Source organism: Chelon labrosus (assembly GCF_963514085.1).
Source record: "Chelon labrosus genome assembly, chromosome: 9".
NCBI classification, from domain to species: domain Eukaryota; kingdom Metazoa; phylum Chordata; class Actinopteri; order Mugiliformes; family Mugilidae; genus Chelon; species Chelon labrosus.
In genome coordinates this window covers 22203235-22224135 of record NC_140359.1, presented here as the reverse complement: position 1 = coordinate 22224135, position 20901 = coordinate 22203235, and the positions used below count along the sequence as shown (strand labels likewise).

At 42.9% G+C, this 20901-nt stretch overlaps 2 protein-coding genes across 2 annotated transcripts; one reads left to right on the top strand and one right to left on the bottom strand.

Moving 5' to 3' along the window:
- Positions 1-46: 46 nt before the first annotated feature.
- Positions 47-3886, top strand: snap29 (synaptosome associated protein 29). Its single transcript, XM_084551660.1, has 6 exons — positions 47-85; positions 943-1176; positions 1300-1493; positions 2218-2303; positions 2385-2489; positions 2691-3886. The coding sequence occupies exons 2-6, from the start codon at positions 943-945 to the stop codon at positions 2849-2851; spliced, it is 780 nt and encodes a 259-aa protein (XP_084407786.1). The 5' UTR covers positions 47-85; the 3' UTR covers positions 2852-3886.
- A 2091-nt stretch (positions 3887-5977) lies between these two features.
- LOC311492926 (somatomedin-B and thrombospondin type-1 domain-containing protein) lies at positions 5978-19252 on the bottom strand (the record flags this gene model as incomplete). The annotated part of the gene is made up of 5 exons (XM_084551376.1): positions 5978-8004; positions 9067-9225; positions 11110-11200; positions 11849-12034; positions 19003-19252. 5 exons carry the CDS (start codon positions 19250-19252, stop codon positions 7899-7901), a joined length of 792 nt encoding a protein of 263 aa, XP_084407502.1. The 3' UTR covers positions 5978-7898.
- Between the last annotated feature and the right edge of the window lie 1649 nt (positions 19253-20901).

Here is a 20901-nt window from a genome sequence, read left to right as displayed (position 1 = left end):
ACAACGTCGCCGAACGTGACCGGAAGTATCCAGAGACAGTCAGCTGATAGAGCAACAGCAGCGTCTTCGGTTGCGGCGGTCAAAGGTTTGTCAATTAAGTTGCCCGTTCCTTCATTTTTACGATTTCATTTTAGGCACACATCTTTTATACGAGAAGAAAATTCCCATGTCGACACTGCGATGCTTTTATTTGACTTACACGAGTGGTAATTGCGTTGGTTGGCAGTTTTTGTTGACAAGCTAGCGGTTGACTAGCTAACCGACACCCATTATACACGTAAGACATAGCAATGAAGTTATATATTTTCTGTATTTTTTTTATTGTACAGCAATTGTTTAACAGGTTATTAGTGTGAATCATTGTACGGGCACATTTCATCACTTAATTTCGTTCGACTTAACTCGATTTGTTGTGTGGAAGTTGCGGCTAGCTGAAAAGCTAACACCTTGGAGCTACTCCTAATCGAAGTTTCTTGAAAAATATATGGGATGGCATTTATCAAATCAGCATGTCAGCTGAGACTCACGTTGTTCTGGAAATGTTTTTTTTTAGGGATACAATAAGCATGCATGGAGTTATTCAATATGTAGCCAGATTTGACACTTAAAATGCTGATTAATGGAAAGTAACATACCTCAAAGATGGCACATGGCTTAATTTCTACTAGACTATTTATCGATGGCTGTATACAAATTAAGAGCACAGGCAGGGCTGTATTTTTAAGGTTCGATCATTAAATTATTACATTTATTTTAATACTCTGTCAGCCACCCAATGGTTTCAGTTTCAAACTGTGTCAAAATCCCCACGTTTACAGAAACAACACCAGCTGTTGAAAGTGAAAATTCATTCTTGACCTTGACGATTATGAGAGCGCAGTTGAAAACTCAGGAAAAGGCTAGAATATCTTAAGACTGTATTGTCAAAACTTTGCTTCACAGATGGCCTACCCAAAATCCCACAACCCTTTTGCTGATGATGACGAGGAGGAAGATTTTAAGCCTAAAAATAGGGGTTTTGATGATGACGCCAATGACGGGCTGAGTGATGCCGAGAGGAGGCAGCGGTACCTCCAGCAGGAGGTGATGCGGACAGCTCAGTCCGCGGTGGACAGCAGTCACCGTTCCATCGGTCTCATCTATGAATCAGAGAAGATTGGCGTGGACACGGCAGAGGTATGTAAAACAAGTCAGGTGCACACTGGCAAACAAAGAGTTGTCATTGCCTCTGAGGGGGAAAGAAATCTTAAAGGTCCCCTTCCTCACATCTATATATTCTATTTCTCTCTCTCTCTGTAGGAGCTGGTGCGACAAGGTGAAGTTCTGAAGAGGACAGACAGGATGTTGGACAATATGGATCAGGACCTGAAGACTAGCCAGAAGCACATTACCAGTATCAAGAGTGTTTGGGGCGGCCTTGTGAATTACTTCAAGGGCAAGCCAGAGACAAAGCCCCCACCCGAGGAGCAGAAGGCCTATCAGGCCAGTGATAGGTAAGTTTCACTTCTACTTTCTCTGGATCAGTGGGCTGTGTCAGCTATTATTAGTTTCAGCGGAAGTAAATGTTACTGAAAAGAAATAAAATATTTTTTACTGTATTATACATCATTTTAAATATAGTTATTATTATTTAATCTTTTGAAATGTGTAGTACACATGTGAGGATATTAAATCAGATTAATATAAGTGTAGGGAGATTTCTTGTGGATAGAAATGATAAAAAATAAGATGAATTATTATTGTTATTATTATTATTAAAATGTTTGGAGTTTATGCCCTTACTTGAACTCCTCTGACTGAATAAAATACTAGTTTATTGACTTGCACGTAACAATGCAATTGCACAAAACAACAGCTTGGTTAATTATGGCACATTTAAACGTGTCAATGTCCTTCAGTATAATTGATGTTACTGATATGTTTCCTTGTGATGTAAGGTCACCTTTTACCTAGAGTGTTACGCACTTACCTCACCTTACATGTCTACACGTCACATACATATAACATCTACGTATTTGAAATAGCTGGAAATCCCATTTCACAAAGTTGACTCAGAATTATTGTCCGAATAATGCTTAATGCTTCTTCATCTAGAAGTCCAAATGAAACACACATCAGTATAACGGCTTCAGTTACCTTTTCAGGTATATTTTTATTGTATTTGTCATTGCTTGTCCTTGACTAAAGACCTTAACAGGGCTTATCTGACTTTCTCAGGTTACAGAATGCCATGTCCAGTAGCAGAGAACACGAAGATAAGTACCAAGCCAGCCACCCCAACTTAAGAAAGTTGGATACAGGAGGTGAGAGCTTTCACCAGAAACAAAGCATGGCCTAACCATACTACAAACTGTGTGTCACCATTTCTGATTTCTGTGTTCCAGGATTTGGGGCTACTGCATCAATAGATGACAGCTCATCTAGACAGAATGCGTACCCTCAGAACAGGCACCTCAGAGAGGCTCACCAGACCCTTGACAACAATTTGGGTAAACAGTGTTTCTGTTTTCTGGTTTTATCGTCTTATATTTCTATTTTATTTTACATTCTAGTATATAGTTTCATATAATGCAGAGAAAGGAAAGCATTACATGTTGTGTTATAAAATTTTAAAAAAAAATACCTGTATCTTCATGTATTGCGTGTCATTCCACAAAACTAATGTCAGATGTGCTTTGTGAATGTCCTAGACGAGATATCCAACGGCCTGAGCAGACTGAAGAACCTTGGCCTGGGACTCCAGTCTGAGATTGAGGAGCAGGACGACTCCATTGATGCTCTGCTGAACAAAGTGGACAAGATGGATCTCAAGATCAACAACACAAACCAGCAGATTAAAAACCTCAAATAAAACAAACACTTGGATTCGCCTGACATAGACAAAAACTGGCCACAGGTCATCCTCTCACTTTGCCTTCCATCCTCTCCTCAGTTGAGTAAACTATGTTTTATTTTCTTGAGTTTTTTTTATGGAGTCTTCCACATCAAAGTAAGTGATTTTTTTTTTTTTTGTGTGTGTTTTGAAGGGAAGATTCTGCTCTGTGTGTTTATTAGCTGTAACAGATGATGATGTCTCTGTTCACGGAAGATATTTTTGTTTTCTCCATCAAGCACCACTACCTTTCTGTCTGAATGAAGTCATTTGAATTTTATGAAAATATGTTCTAGTTCATCATTGGAACAAAATAGATGAATTGTTGGACAAATGTGGAAGAGAAGTTTTAATTAGTTAATAATTCAATAATTCTTTAAAAAAAAAAAAAAAACTTTGTTGTTTTTGTTTTTTGTTTTTTTGTATGTTCCATATGTTAGTGCTATATGTGATTCCTGGACCTGCCTATACGTACAGTATGTGCAAGTAAGCAGCACTTCCAACTAAAGTCACTTTTGCCTTACACGTGCTATGTATGTACAGTCGACTTACTTTTGGATCTGTGCCACGGTTCTGTCTCCACTGACACATGTGACCATGAGATGCTTCTCTTTGTTGTTGATTCTGTGCTTTCTTTAGCTTTATATAAATATAAACCCTTTATATCGATGAGCTCCTGCTGCAGAATGTCATTGTTAGTTATTGTACACAATAAACAATAAAAGCAAGCCAGCTGTGAATATAAAAACTGGAAAATTAAGGGTTATCTCCATTAACATAACCACGGTCTCAATATTCGTATGAACCACGTTTTTAAAAAAAAAAAAAAGTATTATGAAAGAATTTGATTAATTAGACCAAAAAAATGAGAATTCCTGGTTATAATGTTACATTTTTACCATGTGCTGTTTATTGTAATCTGATCCTCATATCGAATAAAAACATTCATAAGGGGAGTATCTGGTGTTCTGGAAGTTTTTGTGAAAAGTGGAGCAGGAAGTCAAAAGTGCCACTAGGTGGCGCCATTTTCAAGGCTGGAATTTGCATGAGCTCCTGCAGAAAGACACGACTTGATTAATCATTGTCTACTTAGTCACTTATATTGCCTACTACTGTTATCACGCTATTTGCTTTATATTTGTATGGCTCGTGATGTTACAACATGGAGATATTTTTACATGAAAGTTTTACTTATTATTTACTTCAAACTCTCAGAGTAAAGTTGCCAAAGTAGTTCTGTCCCAGGCAGAGAAGCAAATTATTCTGCAATTACGTCACACTTAAAGTCTTAGAATGATCTGTCCCGTAGTGGTGCACAATCTGAAAAACAACATAATGATCACTCTGTATGTGTTCATGCGTGGGGTTGTGTCCCATCTGTGTTGCTACGTGCGGCCGAAGTCCTCATGTTGATGCGTCCATTCATTATCATTCCTCTGTCAGGGACCAGCTGCTCCTACAGGAGCAACAAGCCTTCATTAAGATGACTTGCTAATGACAGTACACATACCCCCAAAACACACATAGTCTATACACAACATTAGGGAGAAGCAGAGTGGTTTAATGGGTGCACCAGGGCTCCAAGCTGATGGAGGCTCCTGCGGTCATTGCCGTGATACCTCAAGTCAGACTGTTTCTGTTGCACATGCGGTGATGGCACATGAACATGTAAACAAGGTGGATGGGAAAGAAAAGTGTCAGTGGCATTTACACTGTAAGAAGCAGTGGAAAAATCAAAAAGGGTTCAGGAGACAAGGCACAGAAATGATTTTTAGCTTGCTCTACCAGGTTCTACCTTTGTTTGGCTGAAAGAAAGGGAAACAATATTTTTATGGGTGCAGAGCAAAGTTTGAATTTCCGGGACCTATTTCACTGCGCTTATCCCTGCCATATCGAATGTGAGGGCAATACGATGATTAACTGTGGCTATAGATTGACATGCCGAAGAAGGGCCCTCAGGTCGAGGTGGCACCGCGCTTCCACCGGCATCGTCAATAAACGGAAGTCACCTCTGGGTTCTTTTCCCCCATTGCCGAACGTGGGGGCTGGAAGGGCTTCGCACAGCTGTCTTGTCAAAAGCAAACAGTGGCCATGCTATGACAAAAGCCGCCAGCGATGGAATGCCCCCCTTTTCTTTGGCCGTAATCCCAGAACACACTGCTGTCGGAGCCCATCAGGCACCGGGCCAGAGACGGGCCTTCCTGCCCTTTGGAAAGCAGGGTTAGCAGCAGAGGCAGGGCAGCGGAGGGGATGGACTGTCAGGCTGACGGCACCCTATTGCCACTGTTGTAGTAAGAGAAAATAAAGAGTTGTGCTGACGACGGGGAGTTTGGGAGAGAGCTGGAGAGAGGGCGGCTGGAGAGATTAATGGAGGAGGTGATATTCAAGTGCATCTGAGATGAAACGCATAAAATCATCACTTTTTACAAAGCCCTGTCAAATTGTTAGGAATATTGATGAGTAAGACTTTCACATTGTTCCATTTTCATTTTCCAAACAAGCAAAACTGCACTCTATTTATGAAGCATATCCAGGCTATCTTGCACTTCAAATAAAAAATCTGACTGATGGATTTTTTTATAACAGTAACATTTATCAGCATAAAGAGCTGCAACCCTTCAGGGTCAGGGTTTAAGGTCAAACATCCCTTTCTCCATGTCCATAAATTACATAAAGGTGGAGGCCAACTAGCTTTCAGACTGGCCATGTGTTGTTCTCTGTATGACGTAAACTGTGCAGTGTCTCGGCCCTGATGTTCAATCTGTCCGCCCGTTATCTCTAGCAGTTACATCACAAAAAAAAACTCTAAATTGCAGGAGAACGTTGCACAAAAACATAATTATACACATTAGTTGTCACTTTGCTTGTCGTCATCCCGTTTACAGATCGGGAAAAAATGCAGAGAATGCAACAAACGTACGTTAATGGTTGCATGTTTGCGTTATGTTACATACGTTCAGCGGTGGTTTTCTCTGAAACTCTCCTCGTAAATACTGGTGAAACTGAGGTGTATACTTAGAGAAGTCAAAAATGCTAATGGTGGTCTGTGTGAGCAATAACAAATCCAAGCTTTTCTTAATCTGAATGCAATGTTTTAATGAAATATACACATCAGAAAAAAAAATAGTATTGTTTCCACTATTGGACAGTGTACAGAGTATGCCGTGCTGCACTAGTAATAAAATCATCGCCGCTTGCTTTGTAATAAATAAACACACAATCACAGACATGGGAGAGAAAAACACGGTCCTCTTGTTAACCCAGCGGTATGAGAGATGTAGGAAGGCGTTATTGAACCGCCGGGTAACTGAGTCCTGAGATCAGGAAGGCAATGCTGCTGTTAAAGGGGAATTACCATTTTTTACAACCTGGAGCTTATTTCTGGCATAAGATACGATCTTTTACTTCCCCGTATAACTTTGGTGTCATTTGGAGTCATTCGGACGATATTTAGATCCAGCGTATATCCATATAGTGGGAGTGACTGGGGCACCGAAACACAGCCTCTAAATGACGCATTATTTGGCACAAAACTCGTTCATTTCACCTGTAATTTGCTACTGCTAGTTTTTTGCAACTTGGCTAGGTATTTTTCCGATTCTGAGGTTGTGGACGACAACTTTGTTTATGATGAACGTCCTTACCGCTTTGAGCCAGAGTATACGGATGAGGAGATCGCTGAAAGAAGGATGCGGAGGCAGAGAGAGGAACAGCTGGCCAAAGAACAACAAACCGCTGCATGTCCGCGAATAGATAACAGGTAACTCCGGACTCAACGGGGAATAGCACTAGCATACGATAACAAAATATTGGTGAAATGAACAAGTTTTGCGGCAGATAATGCATTATTTAGAGGCTGCGTTTCGGTGCCCCAGTCAGTCCCACTATATGGATATACGCGGATCTAAATATCGGCCAAACAACTCCAAATGACACCAAAGTTATATGGGTGAGTAAACGATTGTATTTTATGCCAGAAATAAGGTCCAGGTTGTAAAAAACGGTAATTCCCCTTTAATGCTGCAACTTCTTTTAAAAAGTCAGTAGAGACAGGAGCAGAGACGGTAAAGCAGAACAAGTCAAAGAGCTTCGGGGATCTGTTAATTAATAATGTAAGAGTAAGCTGGCTATATGTGATACCGTTATTAGAGGATACTCCTCTGATAATCCTTGCTGTGAGCAGATTTTTTTATATAGTTTTTGGACACAGGCTACCAGAGGGACAACCACAGTGAAATTATCCAATATGGCCTCTCTAACAATATTAGGTCTAAACAGATGGGACTGGTTTAAGTTATGAGTCCCTGTTAAAAACATCAGCGACCGACCATCAGAAGAGAAAGACACACATCTAAGCACCTGAGAAACATCACCTGATATTCAGCTTCACTTGATGGCATAAATGTTTTTTTATATATATATATATATTTCAAAATTATATTAAGTGTTAAGTGAAACTGCTGAACATTCAATATATGGAATCAAGGATTCTGGCAACGGATGAACCACTTTTTTTACTGGGTTTCAGGACTGGGACCTAAACCCCGTGTTGCTGTTGGATTTTTAAACAGTCGGATACAAATAAGTGTAGCTATATATAGACACGTTTACATTACACATGAACAAACATAAGTAGAAAATGTATAAAGAAAAATAATATATTTAGATTTACACATTATGCATTAGCAAATACACTTGCACTGATGGAGGTAGATAGCAAAGATTCAGAGGTAAAAAGGCGTATAGATGTTGCTTTGCTTTGGAGGTGAAAGGTACACAACGTGGCTGTAAGAACTGAAGTTAAATGCAAGAATTTCTGTGTGCTTGGTTATAGTGTATACAGTACAGAGCATGAGGTGAAATTAGGAAAAGATGGCAGGATGCTGCTGATCTCCTTGAGTTACGCATCCAGTAATCTGGATCGGAGGATCGGATCTGGCCGGCGGGGGCTCTCTCCACAGCTAGCGGGAGGAGCTGAGAGAGATCTTGTCCCTGCACGTGGATTATCTGGAGCTTCCGTGTCGCCTCAGACAAAGAGTACAGAGTAGGGAGGACACCTGCAGCCTTCAGAAGACGACTGTCGCTCCCAGGAACCGTGACAGCCCGGGACCGAAGCTGCCGCCCAGAAGGTCCTGGAGAATGACAGACCAGATCGGGCACAGAACAGTTATGAGACAGAAAATATTAGTGGACTATTTTATAATTAAAGTGCAATTTGAAAAAATTCTGAAGGCCCACAGTAGTGTCAGAGCATGGATATTATTAATAATGCCTTACATTAATACACAGGAATATGTGGTTTAAAAGGCCACTTTAATTTCAAGATATATGGTTTTCCAAATTATGCAATGGAAAAATGCTTTTATTAATTTAAAATATGTTGAATGGTGTGCTGTTCTCTTTAAAGGCAAGGGAAATACTTCAGACAGATTCGCTGTAATTTACATTTTTATAAAGTTACTTGCTATGTGCTGTGAGTGTTAGTGTGCACATGTATTTTATTTATTTATTTATTTATTTGGTGGCTGCTTGTTCTTTTTCTTTGTGTGCCTCCAGGTGCTGCCCATCCTTCATTATGCAGCAGGTGATTTGGTGCACCTGTCTCCACCTGGTCATCAGGAGATGAGGTATAAAGGCTGAGGGTGAAGGCGAGCTGGTTGCCAATGGGGCGGTGAAAGAGCACCCTGTTATTGTCATTGCTTCATTTGCAGCTTTACTCGCCCTGCTTTAAATGCTGTTTCTGTGCTTTGTTAGGCTTAATCTTTTAGTTGCTAGTGTGTCTTAAGGGCCTTCTGTTTCACTTCTGTCTCTTTCTTCCTTCATGACTTCTGTTACTCTCCTCATCACCTGGTCCATATATGTGGATGTAACAGCTAATTTCAGTTTATAAAGTTTATAAAGCAAATTAATATGTGTCTTAGGTCTGACGTACTCAATACTTTCATTACACAGTTTAAGATGTTTTTTGTTTTTCAAGAAAGAAGCTGCTATTTATTCCCATAAATATGGAGCTGAACTAAGCTCATCATTTAAAACACCATAGCTCTAAACTAAAAGCACTGGTTGCTTTAAGTGTTTTGTTTTACTCCTAACAGGGGGATGCAAATTGTTCACTATCCATGTTTTTGGCTAACACACGCCACAGCATTAATGGCTGAGCGTATCATTGGATATATCTCATTAGTTTTGTTTACCTTAAGTTCTCCAGGCCGTCGCCTCCGCAGCGGTTTGACTTTGACATGGCGTCGCTCTGACACTCTGCACAGACCAGCCTCTCTCTCACCAGCTGGGCGCTCCACAGTTTGAGTTTACATGCAGCACTGGCCTGTTTTATCCGCAGGTACACGCAGTAGCTGCAAAGAAAGGGGGAGAAAAAAAAAACAAAAAGGGTCATTCATTCATTTTCTGTAACCGTTTGTCCTCTGGAGGGTCGCAGGGGGGCTAGAGCCTATCCCAGCTGTCACTGAGCGAGAGGCAGGGTACAAATCTGTCGCAGGGCTAACACAGAGAGACAGACAACCACACTAACACCTACGGCCAATTTAGAATCACTAATTAACCTAACAAGCATGTCTTTGGACGGTGGGAGGACGCCGGAGTACCTGGAGAGAACCCACACAGACACAGGGAGAACATGCAAACTCCACACAGAAAGGCCCCAGCTGGCCGGTGGACTCATTCATATTTGCTTCCTAAATCTGACAAAAATACGCCCTGCTGGAACGTCCTTCATTCACATTTGGTACTAATATCTGCAATAAAACTGCCAAGTGGAATATGTCCAGATAAAGACACATTGGTGCACTCCCAACACAGTCTGCCTCCCCTTCCCTCCCCTAAAACTTTTCAACTAGGATGAAAGATGAAGGCCACGTTTTGATCCAGCCCATTTAAACAGACAAAGTACAAGTGTCTCAAGTGTGCAGATAAGTTTGTTCCATTTGAAGGTGATCCAACAATCATGGTCATGGTCACCTGCACTGTCCTAATATCAACACACATCTCAGTCTGCACACTGGAAACAACAATAAAGTCTTGTTTTCCTGATCACCGTGTTCCCTGGAAGGCATTTTGAACCTCGCTGTGCTATTTATTTTGTCTTTGATTCAGTCAGATGACAAAACACCATCCTCAGTGGGGTGGTTTGTCAAGGAAAAACACGAAGGTTCAGTCTCCTTTCTACACCAGTAACATTTACAAAAAATAAAAAATAAAGAACGCATTGTTCATTGTCTGATTTGCTTGCATTTTGAGGTCTGGCTGCAAGTAAAAAAAATATTGTGAATTAGCAACAAACAGAATAATGAGGCTCTAGCACAGAGGTATGTGGGATTTCTTCGCTTTACACCCTACTTTAATAGGCTTGTCCAGGCTGCAGAACATAATCTTAAATGCTTTAAATCCCTGTTTATTCCACTAAAAAAATCATCTCTTCTAGAGATATTGCTCAAATCATTTTAAAGATATATCCAGACCAGAGACAACACCCGATAATCATGTCATGTTGTTGTAACCCGGTGTCTGCGTGAAATCACCCTTACTCTATGTAATTCATGCTGAATCATTTATGAGTAATTCCTTTCCAGTCTCCCTAGATTTAGCCTTTCAGTCAAAACAAATGTGTCCGACGTCCGTTTTAATCAGTATGAAAGGCTGAGTTGTCAGGAAACCAGCCATGATTTTATTCCCTTGTCTCTGATTTTTTATTTTTTTTTGCCCAGCTCTGAGAACATCTGCGACCAGCTCAGATCAAACATGACGTATACGCAGCGGAGGCTTTTCTCCTTTTTACATGGATTACGGTTGCCTTATCAGCAAAGGTCAGCTGGTGATGCAAATATTCAGTGACAGAGTTCATGTTACACAGCCCAAGCAATTTGCTACGGCAACCTTGGCCTTGGTCCGCAGCGTCTAATCTTTTAGAGCATAAAGTTGATGTCGAATCAAGTAAAAAGAGATCTGAACCTTGAGTGAAATCAGGCCAAGCTTGGAGCTTGGAGATAGAACTAAAGAGGTTCATGCCAGAAGAAGCAGCATCTGAAAATTTTATATTGCTTTCTACCATTTTCTTATACTGAACTGCAGTCTGAAAAATCCCACCCTCAGTAATGGACTAGTGATCGTTCAGCACTCTGCACAGTTCAGCTGTAATTACCTCCCTGTGCAGTGATTGTGCTGAAACCCATCACTACGCACGGACGAGCAGCGGTACACAAAGACCAAAATAGAGGCCTTACCTGGCCTTTTCCTCCTTCATCATCATGTGTGGTCGCCTCCAAGGGTCCTTGAAGTTCCTCTTGAAAGAATCAGGCAAGATCTTTGCCACCTCTGGAAGTCAAGTTTTGGGGGTGGAAAGGTGGAAATGGAAAGAGGACAACAAATACGTCAGATACGGTCTTGCTACAACCGAAGATCACCATCATCTGTAACAACTCATCCCGTGACTCAGACGGACTCAGAGTGACCCATGCTTTAGTGCTTGGCTCTTTTCTGTGGAAATCCGTGTTCTGGTGTTTCATTGCTGGGAATGTGATGCAACGGTAAAGGGCAGAACGGAGGTGTTGAAATAGCGCAGCTGGAGATAAGACCTCACTCAGAACAGATGTGGAGGATTGTGTTGCTTACAGGAAAACTGTTAACAAGAGGTACCCCAGAGAATATCCTCCATCATCTACAATTACTCATCATGTAGAGGGCTGGGCGAGAGGCGGGGTACCCCCTGGACGGGTTGCCGTTCACACTCACAAGCACCAATATGACCAGTTCAGTGTCCCTATTTAACCTTCTATTCATGTATTTGTGGAAGGAAACATGTAAACTCCCAGCAGAAAGTTCCCCAGATGCAAACAAACCCAGAACGCCACTGAGCACCCCCAGAGAATACCAAAAAAAAACACCTAATTAATATGTAGCAGAGTCCGCAGCGGGACTACATGCATGCATGCAGAGGCACGGAGAAAAAGGTCAGGTGCTCACCTTTCGCAGTGCTGCATATGGCGTTGTTTCCAAAACATCCTCTTCGCTGTTTGAGGTCAGGACAGGGTGTGCCTCCATTTCTAGGGGGGACAGATACTTGGCGGCTCCTCTCCGTGCTGCCGACTCCGCACGGGGAAGTGCACGATGACCAGGGACCCCATGATCCAACCACGCAGTCGATGGCTGCTAGGGAAGCAGGGAGATAGAGCGATCAGCTAAAGGTCAAGATAACCAGAAGTCATGACATATTAAAGACCAAACTCAAGTAGGGGAAGTGCTCTTATTGATTTAGATCGCCTTACTCTCTTTTACACAAAATAAAGGAGACTTAAGTTCTCAAAAACGTGCTAGTGTGACAAACTGTATAACTGTGAAACCCCAGAGGAAGTAGCAAACTTTCCCCTGCTGCCATGCCTGACTGCATGGCTAAACTTCTAAGCTGCACAACACACCCTGATTTAGTCTTGCATAATATTCCAGTGAGAATTCACTCAGGTAGGCACGTGGCAACGAGCGACTGGGTCATTGCCATCTACTTATGTCGGATCAGCTTAACCCCAGACGCAGGAAGTCTGCAACCCAGGCCGTACGTGTGGGGGCCATTAAAACAAGGGGCTAATTTTGCATCCTGTTCCCTCTGATTTCCCTCTACCACACGCATAAATGCACACACACACACACACCCACACACACCGCCCAAACACACAGCAGCAGCAGCAATCAAGCTTCCCGTTCAGTAGGCTAATTTAGCCAATTACATCAGGCTAAGAGGAAGTTGTATTACATAGATGGCTGCTCTGATCAAAGCGACAGGACTCCTCCACTAATCAAGCCCCGTCCAGCACAGAGATTTAATAGCGGCAGACATTTAACAGTCTTGTTTTAAGGGGGAAGCGCGCACTTCATAAACACATAAACAAGAAGGAGAGAGCCACAAGCACTCATAATAAAATAATAAATAAACGCAAAAACCATGCACAGTTGCAACACAAGACAGTTGATGGAGGCTGATATTTGTGCTGTGAAGCTTCTCAATTTTTTCTTTTCTTTTTTTTGCAAACAATAAAACTTCAGTACAATGAGAGCAGGTGCACGCAGCTTGAAGCTCTCAGATGTTCTTGGTGAAATTATAGGGAAGTAGTGGATAAATATACCATAACTGAATCTAATCCTCCCTTGTCATCTAATCTCTCTCATTCTATCTTTATAATACGCACTCGACACACAGCACAATGCTGCGAGTGAATAAGTATGTGTGTGAACAGGGGGGAACGAGGGAGCAGGGAGAGCTTTCAAGGTGCCGCCTGTTCGGTTCATTCCCATGGTCCCGTCGGGGTGTCGGAGGGGGGAGCGGCCGCCTCGGTGACACAGCCGATCCACAAAGCCGCTGTGGAATCTCTGCATTCCTGCACATTAGTGCTGCCCACCTGACACTCGCCTTTTCCCAGATCGCCCCACACATAGAAATAAAAATAAAGTTCTGTCAGAGAGATCCTGCCAGATGGGCTTGTTCCACCCTCGGCCATGCCCTAAAACACAAAAACATACACAATGCCCTGCGCAGACTTGTTGAGCGACGTGAAATTTCTTGAAAGAGTACCGAAGGGCGTGATGGAATCAGACACCACAACGGTATCAACTTCCTACTCTTTCCTTCTCCACCTCTTCTTATCCTTGCTCCTCCCTGCTTGCCTTTCCTTCCCTTTTATTTTTTTACATCCTCTGACGTTCACGGGGTAGTTTGTACGTTGTTGTTTTCCTTTTCTCGTAGCGGGAAAAACCCAACAAGAGGGGCAGTTGAGGTCTTGCAGCGAGGGTGTGCAGTGAAACCGATAGGGTCGGCGAGTTCCCGCACCCTGGGGGAAACAGGGCTATTATCCCTCTGTTTCGACGCCGACATACGCACAAACAAGACTGGAGCCCTGTCTGGAAGTCTCAGCCTGTTGGCCCCGTGCCACCAGGGGTCAGAAGGCAATTACCAAACCGTGGTGGTCCCCCCAGTCTGTTTCTGGTACCACCGGCGCAACAGCCCCGCCACCCACGTGATAACCCCGCTGACGGTGTGACACAGCCTAACCCACGCAGCCGCCGCTGTCCCCTGTTTGCATTGTTGACGAGAAAGTCCCCAGTTGCGGTAAGCCGCCACCTCTGACCTCTGACCTCTGCGCAGGAAACAAATGGTGCTGGTCGTCAGCATGTCCAGCTTCTGTCCCATTGATCGGATGAGATTTTACAAGTGTTTTGGAATGTTTTATGATTATCCTCAAGTAAGACTGTAATTAGAGACACGCTGTGCTTTATCTGATATTAGATAATCTTTGGAGGTTAACGTTAAAGTGAACTTTGAAACAATTAAAGTAAAAGAGAGGAAACTTTATTACACATACGTACATTTTCATGCCGATTAAACCACATTTACACAAACACTAGAAATGAAGAGAGGGTAATGTACGTAGTTTGAAATATTTCGAAAACTGCAGCTATAGGTGAAACACTGACAGTAGCAGAAGTTTGCTCGGACAAAGTTGTCAGCTGTGCTTTCCTCAGACGGTGCTACTTGAATGCGTATCCAACATCAACACTTTTATCTCCCAACTCTTCCGCCACTCTTGTTACACGGCATCCTATCAGGCCCTTCAGATTCCTTTGCTTTCCCTTTCACTCTCCCTGAATTGCGTTTCCATTTTAGGGTCTCACAACAAAAGAGTTATCAGACCTGCCCGCCCAATCGGCTTTATCTTCTTCTCTCTTTATCACTTTGTCCTGCACCCTCCCTTGTTCTTTCTCCCCCCCATCTGTCTCCTTTATTTTTTTTGTTTTTTGGTCCTCTTTCTCGCTCTTTCCTCCCCCTCTATCCACCCCCGCCTCTTCTCTGATGGGACCCAGATGTCCAGCTGCTCCGCTGAGGACCAGTACACCTCAAGCCCTCCACGGTCACCCCCCCCCCCCCCCCCCCCCCCGTAGAGGCCTGGGCCGTGCTCCCATCAGACAAGCCTTACAATGTGCGGCAAGCACAAGGCATAAGCCCGTTAATAGGGGTGAAGGACACGGGACTGAGCCCTAATAACAGGTTAGGACATAAATGCTTCCTGTAGACACCTCGACAAGGGGAGCCAAGCACACCGACTGATTAAAAGGATTCATTGCTTACACAGCTGAGACAGATTTTCTGTTGAAACTACACAACCTCGCAGACGTGTCTGAATTACTCGGCCTTTCAATAATATTTGTTTGAACACTGCTTCCTCTTGTACTCTCAATACGAAAGTAATAAACAAGGAAATGAAACTGAAAATGCACTCACATGAGTCAAAGGGTGACCCGCGTTGACATGGCCTGACATTTTTCTAAGACAAAATGACCTACAATAAAATATAACGTATTTCAAATTTAGCAAAATTGACAGACCATAAGAAGAAATGCTAATATACTGATGCTAACCAAGTGTTTTTACAGTGGTACTAGAGACAAAAGGATTCATCTTGTACTTGGACAAAATTAGAATAAGTTAGAATGAATTTATCTAATCATGCTGCCACGACAAAATATGTTGTTATAGTGTTAGATCAGACGTTTGTTTTGCTACAGTATGAAAGAACTGAAATGTGCCCATTTTACACTGGATAATCAACAGATCTGCAAGTTTCTTTGCAATTCTGTTCCACTGAATAAATGTTCCCTATGTAAACTGTTTACACATGTCAAGTTCAAAAAGGGTCATTCTCATTAAGAAGCCAGATGCAGGACATCAACTTTGCAACCCAGCGGCATGGGTGCGTGCACCGCGTCAATGCCAGGAGAAGCTGGACGGTAAAAATGTTTGTCCCGAAAACTTCAGCAGCTGGCCCGTTTCAGCCTTGCCGTGTAAAAACATTCCCTCGTTCGTAGAGGTTAAAGAAAGAACGTGTGGGGAGCGAAGAGGAGAAAGAGGGAGTAAACGTAGGTGGAAAAGAAAGCAAACATACAGCGCCCTGGAGAGATGGAAGAGGAGAAGAGGTGCGTGCAAGGGGAGACGGATGAATGATGAGCAAAGCCCTCGTGCGTCCGAGGCAGAGGCTACAACATGTCTTCCTTTTAGAGTGAGAAGTACCAGACGCCGCTGCAGGAGAGGAGAGGCGCTGCCCCTTCCGTCCTCCTGTGCGCCAGTATCATCTCAAGGGTCTATGTAGAGGAATGAGCAATTATCTTCATAGGAAACTGTCCATGAAGTTGAGATTGAAACGTACTCCTACTACAGGAGTGTTTAGGAAAAAGCTAATTTGCTAAGGGGTCAATGCCAAAGACAAAAACGTATCATTTATCCTCACTTAGCTCCAAATCTTTCTGATGAGATGTTTAAATTTCTAATGTTGCTGCAGGAATAAGAAAAGGGCATAGAAACAAATTTGACAAACGATCCAAAAATCCTCATCTGCTTAGTTTTTGCTGTGGGACATGCACACTGAGAGTCAAGGGGAATCCAGACTAAAGTGGTTTACTTGAAAATAACAGTGTCAGCTTTCCATATATCACCAAGAACTAAAACAAGGTTTGAAATGATTCATCTGTACAAATTACAAGTTGCATAATCCTGGCTGTAGATTTTTCCAGAAACTGTTCTCTGAGATTGTTCTTCAGACATTTTGATTTATAGAGTGTGACGATACCTGCCAGAAGGTCTTCGTGAGGTGATAGTGGTGTGGAAACATGAGCCGTCAAACAAATACAACACTTTTTTGTCTACAAGAGAAAGATCATTTCTCCTGAGGCTTGCCGCGAAGGAGTGACAAAGATGCTGGATCTGTAATGTGCATCACATTTAGTTGTTCCACCAAAGACACTTTATTTATTCCATTCACACCTTGCAACAGCATAAACTCTGTCTTGTGTCCTGACTATTGTTACTGCAAGAATAGTAAGCGTACATGAATATCCTCCCAACTGTTTACACACGACACACGCTCCTGCCAAATACTTCATTTGAATGGCGTCCCTGGAGAGACTGGTATCACTCTCCGAAGAGCTTTAAGTGTTTGCGTCCAAGTGGTACAAACAGAGCGGCCTGTTTTCCTGTCTCTCCTCTCATGTCACCCACTCTGAGCTCTGAGCTCTTTGCTCCGCCACAGCTGACATGGGTTAATTACAGACTGCGACGGACGGTACACAGACAAGATCCTTGATGCAAAGAGCTGCGGGAGCAGATCAGTCTAATGTGGGTGAGAAAATATCAGGTCCGTTTGATGGCGCCGAGCCAAGCCACAAGATGCAGGCTGTGTTTATACTGTGAAGGTGTTCAGGTTTCACGGGGAGGAAGTGGAGGTGATTTTCAAACATTGCTCAATGCTTACTGATCCATGAGGAGCTCGAGGGTGAGCTGACATCACTCTCATGTTCAGATGCATCTTTGTAAGGAGTGTGAAGTGATAAATGCTGCCGATGTTTGCAGCTTTAAATCACATGAATATCCTTGTATCCTTAATAAACATCTGGAAAGCATTCTCCCACCTGTAACGCCTGCATCACACCATCGCATCGTGTGACTGTTCAGAGGAATAGATGACATCCACTTTGCTAAAATCCCTCGTGTCGGTGAACCAGGGCACATGGCAGCTGTGACCTCTACGGCTGTTACACATAGTGATGACTATCCACACTAACCTGAGGCACTTTCCTGTGCTTATTCTGTTAACTTTCAACTTGGCAGACACGTGGGAAGGATGAAGTGATGCCTACAATCCTCTCAGCTGGCCGCTACATGGCAAATTCTGTTTCAACGTGCCTGTTTACCTGAACAGTCGGTTAATAGTTCGGGATTGAGGTATTGCTCTGGAAAGAAACTTTTTTTTCCTCTAGTATGTCTGCACACGTACGTCTCTGCTATTACAAACACAGTAATGAAGAGCTTGGGGTTGAATCCAGAAGCATAGAAAGAATTTCTGTGTGCGCAATATTCTCACCTATCAAATGAAATACAATATTTTGCACACAATTTATGGCATTGGAAGGGACATTGAAGTTTTTGAAAGTTTTAAGCTTTCAAAAGACACATTCAGAATGCACATTTAGTTTATATTATGGCTAAAACATTATTTTTATTGAACCAAATACATCAAAATCTGCAAAGCACCAGCATGTCTCTTTGAAAATAGCTGCAGTACTCCAGTATTCTGTAAATAAACTCCGATTAGCAGGTGGTTCAGCTATCTTTGGAGTAAACACTGAGGTCTAGTAAAGCTACAAAAGGACTTTTGTACTCAAGTTAATTACCCAAGTCTGTCTGCATGAGGCAGACCGTTCACATCACAGAACAATAATCCGGATGCAATCCTCAGACACTGTGTATACACTAAATGTGCCTAAATAGAGGGATTGCTGCAACATTTTTAAGAGCTCTTTGACTTGTAGGGTAGACTCTTTGCAGGTGCTTGTTACTTTGCACTTAAGACGAGGTCACACTCTGAGTGTATCTACGCACAGATAATCACTCCTTCTGAAGTTGTTTCAACATACTGTAGGAGTTGCCTCAGTTACAGGTCAGTGTTCCCTGCCTGTCAAATCTCAGACACAGCTCTGTACTGTAATCCTGACCATCTTTGGCAGTCTGTTCCCATGGTGTCCGTTTGTCCATATATAGCAGCAGCGGGCAGGATGTTGAGGGAAGATGTAAGTCAAACTCACACTTTAATTATGTGAACATTCAACCATGATTTACTGATTCTTTGGTAAAGAGAAAACTGCTGTCCTTATCTGTGACTATGTTATGGTCGCTCACACATCTTTCCAGCCAGGAAACAGGAGGGTTGCGCAAGTGGAAGCTTTGATGTGAAGCCCAAGGGCCAACACCACAAACCCCAAAACACATACACTCAACTTGGTTTTGGAAAAAACTCAGCGAGGACACAATACTCCCCTCTAAACCCTCCGAGCGGTCACTTGTGGCACTTAAAACAAACAGCCATAGTGTGCGCGCTAGAAACAGGCATGTGTAGTATGTCTCACTGTCTCCATGTCACCTCACTGCCAGCCATCCTTGACCCAAACTAGACAACAATGAACTACAGGCGTCACCGGGACTAAGAACAGTCGTTTTCCCCAAAACTTTGAGCTCCGAAACCTCAACATTATAAATTATTTCAAGTTAAATGTCACTGAACAGGACAGAAGAAGCAGCTCACCAGATATTTGGCACACGCGCTGATAGTCCTCGCAGCAGTCTCTGGTCTTCTGACAGTAGGTATCGCAGTAGCACACCGTTTTCCTCCTGGTGTACTCGAAACATTCGTTATTCCGGCCGGTGCAGCAGTTTGGGTTGTCCCTTTCCCTGCAGCCCGCTTCAGCCCCTGGGACAATCCCCCCGCAGAAAAACGCGAAATATCCGCAAACGACGAAACCGAGACGCACTGAGCTCCATCCATGTCCTCCCATGACGGACATAATTCTGGCACCACCACTTGAGCACCACTCCGCTGGTCTACACTTCGCCTTTGGGTGGTGATTAAACCTGAATAATAATAAAAAACAATACTCTTGTTGTCTTATGGAAAATCCAAATGCAACATGGTCGGGCTTAGAAAGAAAACGAGGTAACTTCTGTATTGGAGGTGTCAACACGACAAGGACAGCTCATGCGTAAAAGTGGAGCATTGTGCGCACCAGCTTTTCTCTATTTGTATGTCGGACGCCGCCCCTTATAGCTACTGTTATTGGGAAAGAGGTACAGTACCAGCCTCTCTCTCTCTTTACGGCTCCCCCTCACTATTGCTAGCTCGCTGGCGTATGGAGAAAAACAAAAAAGCGAATGAGTGTTCTTACTTTCCGAGTGACTTGTGCCACCACTGCTGCCAAATAGGCTAGAATTGGCTATTGTTTTGATATTGCAGTTAAACCTAAATGAATCGTAATGTATTTATAGAGCACTGTAAGGGCCAGAACCACTTCAGGTAACCCAAAAACAGATATATACAAGTGATAATAAACCTGCACCTCATGGCTTTTAGGTGGCAACATATGTGAACAGCGCTTGATAAGTATCTAAGCCCCTCCATATCACTTTATGCTCTCAATCACAAAATCTATTTCAGCACCACGGACAGCGGACGAGGAACTTTATAACATGTAAATAAGTAAATAAAAGAGGAAACAGGATCGAGTCTGCAGCCACAGAGGGAAGTACCGAGGACCCTGTGAGCTGCAGAGACAAAATCATCTCCACTCATCCCGCAACTAAGTGCATCCACCCCACTGGCAGGGAGACTGGAGAACAATAACATTACTCACCCTTCACTGGCTCTGAGTGAATGGAGAAAGTCAGTACAATGGCAGATGGGCTACTGTAAAAGAACAGCAGGGCGACGCATGCAAAACGACAGTGTCCCTTCTCTACTTCAAGGCAGAACGCTTGGTAGAAGACGTCCTTGATATCTGCACCGAATTTCCACAATGTGTTGTGTTGTGTGCGTAAATATATGCACAAATCTGTAGTCGTGTCATATAGGAGTAGCTGGGCTCAGTGATGTTGCTGTTTAGAGTTGTGTTGGTTTTCAAACTTTAATTATGTTTATTTTTATTTTCTTGCACAATTTTTTTTTTTTAGTCATGCAGTATTATATACTAGATATGCTCAAAAACAATCACAGTCAATAGAAATGTAGTTGAGTATAAATCTGAACTTCTAGTGTTGGTAGAGGAACTTTATATCTCTCTAGTTGCTGGCTGCTGTTTTTTGTCCTTACTGTCTGTAAAAATGACGAGATTTTGGCAACTTTTGAGCTGTCCACTCTCCAACAGCAGAGAGGAGGAGGAGGAGGAGGAGGAGGAGGAGGAGGAGGGAGTGATGATGTTAAGATGAAGGGGAGTTGGTGGAGACTTTGACGCTCCTCATAAAGCCCTATTGTACAGATATGAAGGGAGAGGAGGCGTCTCTCATCACTGGTGTGAGTGTGTGTGTGTGTGTGTGTGTGTGTGTGAGAGAGAGAGAGAGAGAGAGAAAGAAAGAGAAAATAGAGAGAGAAAAGATGAACACGTTTTTGAGCAACAGCTCCCCCTAGTGTTTGAGATACACTTTGCCGCATTCA

What these genes read in the sequence shown, in the direction of transcription:
- snap29 (XM_084551660.1), top strand. Translation starts at nt 943, where the DNA reads ATGGCCTACCCAAAATCCCACAACCCTTTTGCTGATGATGACGAGGAG. An exon ending in GCCTATCAGGCCAGTGATAG is followed by an intron (nt 1,494 to 2,217) that starts GTAAGTTTCACT and finishes TGACTTTCTCAG; the next exon opens with GTTACAGAATGCCATGTCCA. An exon ending in AAGAAAGTTGGATACAGGAG is followed by an intron (nt 2,304 to 2,384) that starts GTGAGAGCTTTC and finishes TCTGTGTTCCAG; the next exon opens with GATTTGGGGCTACTGCATCA.